The sequence below is a fragment of the Rhinopithecus bieti genome, unplaced genomic scaffold, assembly GCF_001698545.2.
Source record: "Rhinopithecus bieti isolate Rb0 unplaced genomic scaffold, ASM169854v2 scaffold_11401, whole genome shotgun sequence".
Lineage (NCBI taxonomy): Eukaryota > Metazoa > Chordata > Mammalia > Primates > Cercopithecidae > Rhinopithecus > Rhinopithecus bieti.
In genome coordinates this window covers 885,128-897,054 of record NW_016807151.1, presented here as the reverse complement: position 1 = coordinate 897,054, position 11,927 = coordinate 885,128, and the positions used below count along the sequence as shown (strand labels likewise).

General features: G+C 41.6%; 1 protein-coding gene and 1 long non-coding RNA gene across 7 annotated transcripts in view; one reads left to right on the top strand and one right to left on the bottom strand.

Moving 5' to 3' along the window:
• Positions 1-3,413, top strand: part of LOC108534820 (uncharacterized) — a 12,445-nt gene extending 9,032 nt beyond the window's left edge. For all 3 annotated transcript variants that reach the window (XR_001887040.1, XR_001887041.1, XR_001887042.1), the window contains exon 3: positions 3,324-3,413. This is a non-coding gene — a long non-coding RNA (uncharacterized LOC108534820). The remainder of the gene's footprint in view (positions 1-3,323) is intronic.
• The window catches only part of HIPK2 (homeodomain interacting protein kinase 2), a 165,842-nt gene that overhangs the window by 48,625 nt on the left and 105,290 nt on the right, over positions 1-11,927 (bottom strand). For 2 of the 4 annotated variants that reach the window (XM_017880367.1, XM_017880366.1), the window contains exons 8-9: positions 7,156-7,282; positions 6,072-6,193 (exon numbers count right to left, since the gene is read on the bottom strand). In XM_017880367.1, the coding sequence (XP_017735856.1) occupies positions 6,072-6,193; positions 7,156-7,282 (249 nt within the window). Of the gene's footprint in view, positions 1-6,071; positions 6,194-7,155; positions 7,364-11,927 lie in introns of all 4 variants that reach the window. The other 2 variants (XM_017880365.1, XM_017880364.1) reach the window with 1 other exon arrangement.

Below are 11,927 nucleotides of genomic sequence, written 5' to 3'. Positions count from 1 at the left end.
AAAAAAAAAAAAAAAAAAAGAAATCTCTTAGAAAGTAGTGCAGACAGAGGATATACAGGAAATAGAGGGGAAAAAAGATAAGAAAATCAGAAGATCAATTTAGCAGTACCAACACTCAATTAATAAGAATACTGCAAAGGAGAAACAGAGAAAATGGAGGGGAAGAAATTATCAAAGGAAAAAAAAATCCAGATTAAAAGGGCAAATAGGGTGTTCAGGACAATGTAAGAAAAAAGACCCAAAAGAAGGCATGTAGTCATGAAATGTGAGTCCAATGTGGATGAGGAAAAAGTCTTAAAAGCTTTCAGAGAAAGAAAAAATAATATACTGAGATAAGTGTGCTCAAACACAGCAACACAGCAAACATACAAACCTTTTATAGCTCTGGAAGGGTTTGGGGCTGTATAATGAGATTTATAGAAAACTAACCCAATGGGAAAAATGAGGCAATCATTAACTCTAGGAAAAACAAAAAGATGTGTAAGAAAGGAAACATAATCATGGTATATTATAAGGCTCAACTGAGAATAATATTGTATAATATTGATAATTACATAAATATTAAAAAGTAGTCGAATCAAAATTATGTGGGAGGAATAGGAGAAAAGAGTGAGTGAAAGGAGGAACAGGAGAGAAATTGTGTGTGTGTTATGGGGATGGCAGTGGGTTAGAAAGCTAAATCTTCATCTTCCATAATAGGAAGTCAATGGATAATACCTAAAATGGAAAAAAATCCATAAAAAGCAGTCTAAGCATGTTATTTAGAAACACAGAGATAAAGAACAGATTAAACAGTTAAGTTAAAGATTATTGTTATGGGCAGGGCACAGTGGCTCACACCTGTAATCCCAGCACTTTGGGAGGCCAAGGCAGGCAGATCACTTGATGCCAGGAGTTTGAGAACAGCCTGGCCAACATGGTAAAACCTAGTCTCTACTAAAAATACAAAAAAATTAGCCGGGGCATGGTGGCACATGCCTGTAATCCCAGCTACTTGGGAGGCTGAGGCATGAAAATTGCTTGAACTCAGGAGGCGGAGGTTACTGTGGGCTGAGATTGCACCACTGCACTCCAGCCTGATGGCAGAGCAAGATTATGTCTCAAAAAAAATGTGTGTGTGTGTGTGTGTGTGTATGTGTGTGTGTGTGTATATATAAACTTTCAGGGGTAATACATATTATATATATAAAATATATATATAGCAGGGATAATATATGTGTGTATATATATATACACACACATATACACATATATAATGTAACAATGTATGTATTGTTATGGGGAGTAGACATTAAGGATGGGATAGAGCAGAGGACTATAACTTTCCTATAAGTTTATGGTATTATTTAACTTTTAAAAATTATGTACATGTATTACCTTGAAAAGGAATTAAATTTAAATTTCAAAAATAACTTCCCCAAAGCCACACAGCCATACAATGGTGAGGCAGCCATCTGAATGTGGGCAACCTAATTCCAGCGCCCATGCTTTCAGCCAATATACTACCTCTCCTTGTGCTGATAATACACAAAAATAATGGCCCCTATTGAGGATCAGGCATTGGTGGTTAACTGCATAAAGGTGGCATGAACAAGTCTTCCTTATTCTCTAACAATATCAGGTGCCAGTCAAGAGAGAGGCAGACAGCAGGACAACGGTAGCAAAGACTGGTTGCTGAAAATGTTATCAGAGGAAATTTTGAGTTAGAAACATTAAAGTTTTGTATTTTGAACAGTTTAAAGGGTTCAAGACAACAGTTTGTTTTTAGGGAAACATTTAAAGGTTCAGTTGGTCAAATATGAGCCCAAAAATAAATACCTTAAAAAAAAAAAGAGGTTCAGGTGATATGATTTGATTGGCTAGAAGAATGCAAAACACTTCATGGAAGGGTAGAGTCTACAGTGATCTGGCATTTCTGAATTTCTTCTCTAACGCTGCTAGTAAAGGAGATTTTAGATCCTGCCATTTCACAAGTGAGATAAATTCAATACTGTCTCAATCAAGAACTGTGCTTCCCATCTCTCCACTATTACCTGCTCATTCACAATTTCTGTTGGTGGCCAAGATGCTAGCTGTGGCGTGGGGCTTGTGAGGATGGAGATGACAGCTCCTTTTAGGCAGTACCAAAAAAGCTTTTGTTGCAAGGTGATCCACAAAGATCACTCCCATATCACTGACATAAGCAGAATGATTACCATTTCCACCTGCCATGCACACATCCTCTGGGTGCCCCACAGACGCTCATTGCCCTGAAAGTTTTATGTGATGCTGCTGGGAGGTGGGGAGGAAAAGGGCAAAAAAAATGAAATTAACATGAGGAGTGGATTCAAAGATCCCATCTCTAAGTGCTCACAAGTAAAATCCTTTAAAAGATTTTCAATATTTAGAGAAAAGAACAATGCCAACTTTTGAATACATTTATGTCAAATAATAGTATTTGGAATGCCTCTGCCTGGTGCCTAGAAATTTAACCGTAGAAAAATGAAGGCTTCAGTTTAAATGCTTAATTGTTGCTTTTTTATAGCCACCATAAGAGTTTTATGAATTAACTTATTTTTGTCCTTTGAAGGGAACGTTTAAAATATCTAGGAGAGAGCCCACCTCAACAGGCTAACATATTGGCATGGATTAAGTGACAACCGGAGAGAAAATAAAAGCAACAGACAAAAAGACACAACACGATACTGGATAGGGCAGGATTTTTTTCACTTAACATATCTTAGAAATCTCTGCATGTCAAGACACATAGTTCACCATGTTCTTTTAATGGCTACATGGTGTTCTATTTTATGTATGCATCAACTTATTTAACCAATCCCCTACTGACGAATGTTCAAGTTTCTTCCAACAATCTCAGTTATAAACACAGTAGCAATTAAAATCCTTACACATATATTTTTTGCTCACTTTCCTAATTACAGCTTTAGGTTAAATCTACTTGGAGATTTACAAAACTCTAGGGACCCTCTTTCAAGGAAGCAAAAGGTAAAGTTCTCCCCTGCTACGATTAAAGGACTGAAACAAATTCTGACTGCTGAGTCTTCTGGTTCCACCAAACTGAACAATGAAGAATCCCTATTTTAGCTAATAAGAGATGCTAATTATTATTTCTTTCAGAGATGGTTCCTGGCTTACTAGGGTTAAGTATGCAAACATAAAAAAGATCTGTAATTATCCTTTAAAAGTACATGCGAGTTCTGTAGATTTGGGCTCACAAAGGTGGAGCACTGGCAGACTGGTGTGGATTTTTGCCACTCAGATAAAGTATGAACAAGCTTTTTTGCCCCTGGACTGAGCTGTAGTTCTTTCTCTGATCTATCTAGGCCTTTTCTGAATTCCCCGCTACTGAACTACGCAAATAAAAGGAAGCTACAAGGACCCACTGGAGAGAGAGGAAGGAAGAGAAGGCCTGTTTTAAATACAAAAGGTTCTCTGTTTACAAACTTTCAATAAGACAAAACTTTGTGTGCTACCTTGGTGCTAGTGGTCACTGGTGTTAGTGGTCAACTGCACAGTGTCATTCTGGACATAAGCACAGAGATGAAGAATGTTTAATATCAATCTTAAACAAACTGTTCTGGAAAACAGAATAGATAATAATGTAACCACAGCAGTCTGGTTCAACTTCTATGTAACAAAGTTGTGACTTGTTTTTCATTTGCCATGGATCCACAGGTTAAAGGTCACATAACCTAAGCATGCCCAGATGAACCAGGTATGCAACCACAGGCAGAACCTAAGTGCCTGGATTGAGGCGAGTGGATGGAATTTAGAAATGGATACCACATGGCAGGATCCAGGATCCAATCAGATCGAGCTCTGGCATCACCACATGGCAGGATCCAGTCAGATCATGCCTCTCATATCAATTCATTGCAAAATCCAACCAGATCATGCCTCATTACCCTATGCTTATAAAACATGACCCAGCCCTTCGCCCAGAGACACTGCTTTGGGAACTATCTCCAGTGTTCTCCTTACTTGTTACAAGTAATAAAATCCCCTTGCTAAATACTCCTTGGCTGTGGTCATTGGAGTGGTACCTGTCAAGTGACCAAACCCACTCGTGTGGGTAACAACAATAAGAAGATATTTTATGAGCCTGGTGTAACCTTGTACTCAAATCAGATAAGGATTTTATAAAAAGGGAAATTATATGCCATTTTCCACTTATGAACATCGATATAATAATACTAACTACAGTATTTACAAACTGAATCCAATATTAAAAAGCATAGCATATCAAGCACATGAGCAAATGGGGTTTATCTCATAAATAAAAGGGTAATTTAATATTACAAAATATATTAATATAACTTATCCCATTAGTAGATAAGGAACAAAAAGCATATGAGTGTCTCAATAAATACAGAAAGAACATTTGATTTAATTCAATATTCATTACAAAACTTAAACATAATAAAGTGTTTTTATTAATTTTTTCTTTTTTTTTTTTTACAGACAGGGTCTTACTCTGTTGCCCACCCTGGAGTGCAATGATGTGATCATAGCTCACTGCAGCTTCAAACTCCTGAGCTCAAGTGATCCTTTTGCCTCAGCCTCCTGTGCATCTGGGACTATAGGCATGTGCCACCATGTCCAGCTAATTTTTAAATTTTTTTGTAGAGATGGGGACTCACTATGTTGCCCAGGCTGGCCTTGAACTCCTGGGCTCAAGTGATCCTCTCATCTCAGCCTCCTGAGTAGCTGAGACTACAGGCCTGGGACTACAGGTGTGCACCACCACACCCATTACAGAGTGTTATACCATGTTCATGGATAAAAATGACTTACATGTTTAAAGATGTCAGTTGTTCCTGAAGTAAATATAAATTCAATGTATATCTAATAAATATAAAGCAGATTTTTTGTTTCTGGAACTAAAATTCTTATGAAAGAGTGATGCTAAAATTCACATGAAAACGTGAAGGGACAAGAACAGACAAGGAAAATTTGAAGAACTCGATGGTAACAGGGCTTCCCTACTAGATACCAAGACAGATTAAAGTTACAATGGTTAAGACAACAGGATATTAGAGAAGCCCATGGAATAGAAGAGAGTGCAGAACAAACTTATGCAATTTGATTACACAAAAACTAAACAACAACAAAAACAACTTCCATTTAACAAGACAGCGCAAATAGTGTCTTTGGGAAAAGACTTTGTGAACCTATCTTATTTAAAAATAAAGTTGCTTCTAAACTAATAACATTAAGGTCAAGCTACTCAATAGTAGAAATGATTATACAAAAGTAGTGGCTTTTGGTGGTTGAAATACAGATGCTGGCATCAGACTTATTGCGTGTGTGTCCTGGTTCTGTTACCTAATTGTTGTGTAACTCTGATGAGCAAATTATTCTGCTTCAGTTTCCCTGTTTGTCAAATGGAGACAAATACTGTGGCATTGTGGGGATTAAATCAATTAACAACTGTAAAGTGCCCTGGTGTAATGATGATGCATTTGTTATTAGGGTTCAAGTGTCATTAAAGATTGTTACTGTTATCACTTCATCACTACTGTTACTTTATGTTTACATAACACTTCACAAATTTTCAACCATTTTTCATCTCTGCCACCTCATTCTACCGTCAAAGCACCTACATGGATAGATAACGAAGGTTCCAGCTTACAGTTACCTTGAGCCTGGTTTTTCAACTATAAAATGAGAGGATAATCGCCAAGGCTCCTTTTGGCTCTAAAAACTCATTTCTATTTTACAAGAAAGAAATTTGAGGCAAAGAGATATTAACTGACTTGCCTTAGGTCATAGACAAGTTACTAGCAGTTAGGATTAAAACCTAGGTCTCCCAGATTAATTTGCATTTCAAAGATAGAATAATAATAATTTCCCCAGACTCTCCCTGTATCTAAATTTCTTCTTGGAATTGTAAGCAGATACTTAGGAAGGTAATTCATTTGGGGACCATTTACAATATTACAGATACATTCCAATGACTAGAAGCACCTAACTCATTACTAGGGAGAGAAGGAGTGGAAAGTTCTATCTTTTGTGAACAACATTAACATGGGTAATGGTAATACCAGTAATAATAAAGGAGAAAGAATTACCTGGGCAAGCAGACCTGGTTGGATCTGAAGAGGCTGAGCTCCTGGAGCTTGAGTGACGATGGGAACTGCATTTTCCATTCGCACCGAGTAGCCAGCGTGCTTAGAGGGAGAGGCCTGCAAGCCTGTTCCAGACAGTGTGAGGGAGAGAAGGGTTAGCTGAGAGGCTGTGAACTGCTGGATGAAGAAAACCTTCCTAGCCAGCTACGTCATCTTTCAGCTTCCCTTTGCACTGGTCACCGACAATAACCAGGTATTGCCTGGTCCTTGGGAAGTCTCCCCTTAGCTTCTAACAAATTAAAAAACAAAACTCCTCCTGAGATCTTGAATGTTTTCAAAGGCTAGAAGGTCAAATTAAGGAGGCTGTAAGGCCAAAAGTAGGACAGTTATGCGGACAGATTACAACAGGAAAACAAGGACTTCTGACCATCAAGATGTACTTGTGTATGTCAAAATAAGGGGTGTTGGGGAGACGTATGAACCCATTTGGAATTGCACTGACTATAACCACACAGTTTACACCATGAGGCTTGCAAAAATAAATTCTTAAGCTTTCTGGGTAAACTGTAACAAAGTGCACAGTCTAGCTTCTTAGAGTCTACAGAAGAGAAGTGCTGGGGTCATGGCCAAAGAATCGTTTTGAGGAGGGGTTCCAGGGAAGTACTTTTCAGACTGATTGATATTCTTTATGGGAGCTGGGACTACGCTGGCTGTCAGAGATTGGCAGTTTTCTATAGATAACCCACACAGAGGATACTTCATGCAAGGAAAAGCAAGAGCTGACATCAGCATAACAATGAAAGCACAAACAATGTACTTATTTACAGACAGCTGGCCAGGGACACAGTCCCTGGCAGGTGTGAGAGTCACAGTGAATTGACTTGGTGCTGAGGCATAAGCCCTATTGTTTCTAGGTTGGCCACAGTAGGAGAGGAGCCCTCAAGTTCAGTGATACCAGCGCTCTCACTGGAAGAAATGAGGAGGGCCTTTCTCCATGAAAATGAGCGTGACAGAAAACTGCAGGTGCCGAAGCCCCAGAGGACATTCTGTAAGCAGCAGGTGAGAGGCTGTGGCTGCTCGACCTTACCTTGGAAGCCGGGGGGACACACGATGAGAGCTTGCTGGAACGGGTCAGGCCGGGCACAAATCTGGGCTGTTCCTGTCTGCAGGGGCATGCTCCGCTGGGCCACTGCAGCCATGGATGCCGCTGAGGGCTGGTAGAGTGTAGATGGGTAGTTTAGTATGGAGACTTCGGGATTGGCTAAGGAAACAGTGGCACTGGTAGAGGAGGGAGCCTAAAGGAGTGATGGGGATTAAACAAAAATAAACAAAAATAAAAAATGAGGGAGGTGGTATGTTGGGAGACACGAACCTAAATCAAATAAATGAACTCAAAGAAGAACAAACCAACAAAAACTAAGAGCAAAAAGGCAAAAGCAGAGAGGAGTGGAAACACAGTTGAAAGTCACAGGGAAAAGCAGGTCCCTGAAGGCCTGAGAGACAGTCACCTTGGTGTTCACATTCAGACCTCGTCCTGACATTTGTGGGGCCCGGACAAGAAGACACGTGGATGCCTGCTACCATATGTCTAAATGCTGAAAAGCCTAAAAATAAAGCTAGAGACCTGTTTAATAAAATGTTCTGCCTTTTCATTTTGACAAAAACACCTTCTCAATCACCTGGAAGACCAGGCGTTAGTTGAGCACTCTGGGATTCCTTGGGTTCTGTGCTGGCGCATGGTGACGGGGAGAGAGCTGGACCTTGCCCCCCTTCTCTCTGCCGAGCCCCATTCCATTCCACAACACGATGGGCTTTGAGTGCCTGGACCTGCCAGCCTGCACGTTCAAGCTCTGCTCACACTCCCCTCAGGCCTGGTGGGTGCAGTCCACATGTGGGAGGACAAATCCAGGGGGAGGCTCTTGCAGGCCCTAAAGAACTATGGTCTCAGGTACCCAGAGCTTGGCACAGAAGCACATGCAACAGGCAGAGAGCAGGGCCGAGGACGGGCTCAGGTCTACGGGCAGTACTGTTTATAGATGTCTTTAGATGGCTGCAAAGCAGGTTACTGCTAAGAGAAGTGCAGGAGACGTATGCGGAGAGGGAGAGGGACATGCTGAGCCTGGGCTTTGTGTCTGTATCCCATGCACTCATGCTGGTATGCAGTGATGAAGCCTGGCAGATAGAAAAGATGCTGGTGAGTCCAGATAACTGAAATGGAGGTAGCTTTGACAAATACAAGCCATTGACATTATGTCCTCTCGCCTTTCTCCTTCAGAAAGAGACATCACTTGAGACTGAACTTGCATGCAAAATGAGGCTGTAGAAGGAAAACAAATTCTAACTTTGGAATTCTCCAGTTTCCCCCATCTTAGCCTTCATACTGATCCTTTAGCAAGGTAAGTGGAGGTTACCAGTGGTTTTACATTCAGCACTGTCTACAAGAGCTTTTGCCTCTAGAAGTTGCAAGGACCAGGGAATATGGAGGAAGAAACCACGAAGATATCTTGGACACAAATAGAATTTCAAGCAGGGTGTGTATGTGTGTCACATTTGATAAAAAGGACAAAGTCTTATTTTACATATGTTTTCTATACTTAGAAAGATTTTGTGCTAAATTTCATTGCAAAGCAAATTGATTTGTTTGAAAATAATCATGAAATTGAGTGGCACAGATGTCTGATTTTAAGCCAGGTTTTTTTTTTTTTTTTGAGACAGAGTCTTGCTCTGTAGCCCAGGCTGAAGTGCAGTGGCGCGATCTTGGCTCACTGCAAGCTCCGCCTCCCGGGTTCACGCCATTCTCCTGCCTCAGCCTCCCGAGTAGCTGGGACTACAGGCGCCCGCCACTGCGCCCAGCTAATTTTTTTTGTATTTTTAGTAGAGACAGGGTTTCACCGTGGTCTCTATCTCCTGACCTCGTGATCCACCCGCCTTGGCCTCCCAAAGTGCTGGGATTATAGGCGTAAGCCACCGCGCCCAGCCAAAGCCACATGTTTTAAAGTGGGTGTGCTTTTGCAGCATCACATAGTCTGCTTGGGACACGTGTGCACATATGTGCGCATCAGTGTCTGTGTTTTGTCAGATGACATGACTTGTATTTCCTGTTTTCTCCATATCACGATCTCTTCCGGAGGCTTCTTCCCCCTCAACCCTCCACATTCCCCATGGTCTGCTCATATCTAGACTGCCCCAGCCTGTAGCCCCTGTGGGTGTCCCTGCTGGGGGTCCAGGGACCTGTATCCTCTAAGTCCCCAAACTTGTGCTCGGTGGTTCTACCTTCTTGCCAGCCACTGCTCCTGCTGCTTCCTTCCTGATATCCCTGGAACCCACTGACTTTTTTCAGTTGCGACTTCCTGGCGCCTGGGACCTGTAAGGCCCTGACTAGAAATGTTCTGGTCTCTACTTCCCTTCCGGCCTTCTTGAGCACAGAGGCTAGATCATGCTTTCCAAAAGACACCTTTGTGCATGTCAGCACCCCTGCTCCAAAGTCCCAATTACAACTTGATGAACATGGTATGTGCCTTGGTCTGGCATGCCCTGTTTTCCCTGGTTTGGCCAACCTTACCTTCTAGACTTATTTCCCTCTGCCCCTCACTCTTCTGACACCAAGATTAGTTTACTCATTGTTTTCCAAGCATACTGTGCGCACAGGCCTTTCCCCTCATACAAGTTCTCTGACCCATAGCATTCTCTCCAAGCCTCTGTGCTTTAAGGCCTAGCCTGGGTCCCATATGCCCCATTGTGAAAGCCTTTCGGACACCATTAATGGAAATGAATTGCTCCTTCCTTTGCTATCGCACAGTACAATATAGCTTTCTAGCCCAGCTGCTGTCACAATCTGCTTTACAGTACAGTTGGTCTTTCCAGCCTAAAGTCTCCTGGGAGGGAGGGGCTGTGTCTTAGTGGTGTTTTCCTCCAGCCTGCAGTGGACTCTCCTTCCTTTCGATTCTGTAACACATAATCTGTTTGTCTACCTGGCCCCTAGTGCATGCTATTCTACATTTTGATTAATAAAGCTCACAGGTCTGGCTATGGATGCCTTAGCCTTAGGGCTGGGCAACGTTTGTTTTCAGACTCCCAACAGCTCTTTCACCCTAAGGAGAGTTTCAAGAATGCTTTTTCTTTTTGCTTCAGCCTGTCTCACCATGGGGACCATAAGCTCCTTGAGAGGCTGAATCTTCCAGTTCTTTGTAGACTCAAGGACAAATGGCACAGTCTCCAGAGTGACCATCAGACATGCCTACGGTTTTCCCTCAGTTTCTAACCCGGCTTAAGGACCAGCTGAAGAAGCCCATGTGAGGGCAACAAAAAGTTTTCTACTTCTGTATATCTTCCTGTAGCTCTTAGAAAGGTAACTAGCCTATCATTGCCAGAGAGGAGCACACAGAGAACTGGGAAGAGCTCTTGCAGCTGACAAATAGTAATAACAAGAAAAAGCAAGTTAAAAAAAATTAAGAGACTGGGGTCTTGCTATGTTGCCCAGGCTGGACTTGAACTCCTGACTCAAGTGGTCCTCCCACTTCAGCCTTCCAAATAGCTAGGATTACAGGTGTGCACCACTGTGCCTGGTGAAAAAGCAAGTTTATTGATGACACAGGCTTTCCAAAAATGAAAGAAGTGATTCCTGGAAGCAGTTTTAGTAGATGTTTCAAATGGTTCCAGAAAGAAGGGGTTTGAGCTTGGTCTATAAACCCAAATTCAAATTCTTGGTAGAAGACTAGGTCCAAATAATAGAATTCCACGGAGATGTTAGAGAAGTGGCTAACACACATGATAAACAAGGAATAGCTAAGAGAAGACTTATTATTCAATATGTTACCAACTGGGTAACCTGAAAGTTTCAGAAAGTAGAGGAAGTCAGCTGCCCTGAGACATAAGGGGTTATGAATTATTGACCCAGCTTCCTTGAGAAATAAAGGATTGTAGATTCATGATCATTTGGGAAATGGTTCTTTGGTTAGTCTACTGGATATATGTTAAAGGCAGCAAGAAATTCTTTAAGTAGTTTAATGTCCTTCAACTTCTAACATAAAACTATGCATATATTTTATTGCTTCTAAATATCTAAATGGGCAAACAGCTCCAAGGAGCTCATGTAGAAAGCAAGCTACTAGAACCAGCAAAGAACAAAAGAAGTCTTGTTGGATTTAAAGAGCAGACATCATCTAGGAAAGGCATTTGGGGACCTTCATAAGACTTACTTATGCTGCTGTGTATGTAGATTTTAAGAGTCCAGACTCTGAAGCCAGATTGCTGGCTGTAAAGCCCAAGCCCATCTCTCATGAATAAGAAAGGGCCTTGGGTAAGAGAATTAATCACTCTGTGCCTCAGTTTCCTCCTCTAAAATGGAAATGATAATAATAAAACCTATCTCACAACTTTGCTGGGAGGATTCAGAGTTATGGTGCACTTAGTAGAGCCTGGCACATAATAAATGTTAGCTATTAGTAATGATGTTATTTATTAACAACATTATCAGCGGAGGGACAGCATGCCTTAGAACTTAAGGCTAGGTGTGTCCTGAGTAATTTTTTTTTTTCTGATGTATTCAAAAGTAGGGAGTAGAAAGCAATGCGAGAGGATGGAAATCCTGTTCTTGGACCCGTTGCTTTTGTGGGATGTGATTTTCCCTTACCCACAACTCTGGCCCAACCATCACACTAAGTTACCAGCTACTTCTACTTGACCCCAGTCCCAAGCCAGATCTGGATGGTCTCAGTGCTGTGGAGAAGAGGGGTGTTCTTATTTGACAACTGCCTTTTGATGAGAAACGCTTTTAGTTTTGCAGAGCCTTTGTGACACTCTTTGGAGTGGATATGCTGGCTGTCATATGACCAGCAAGATGGCGGTGCCCCCCCCCCC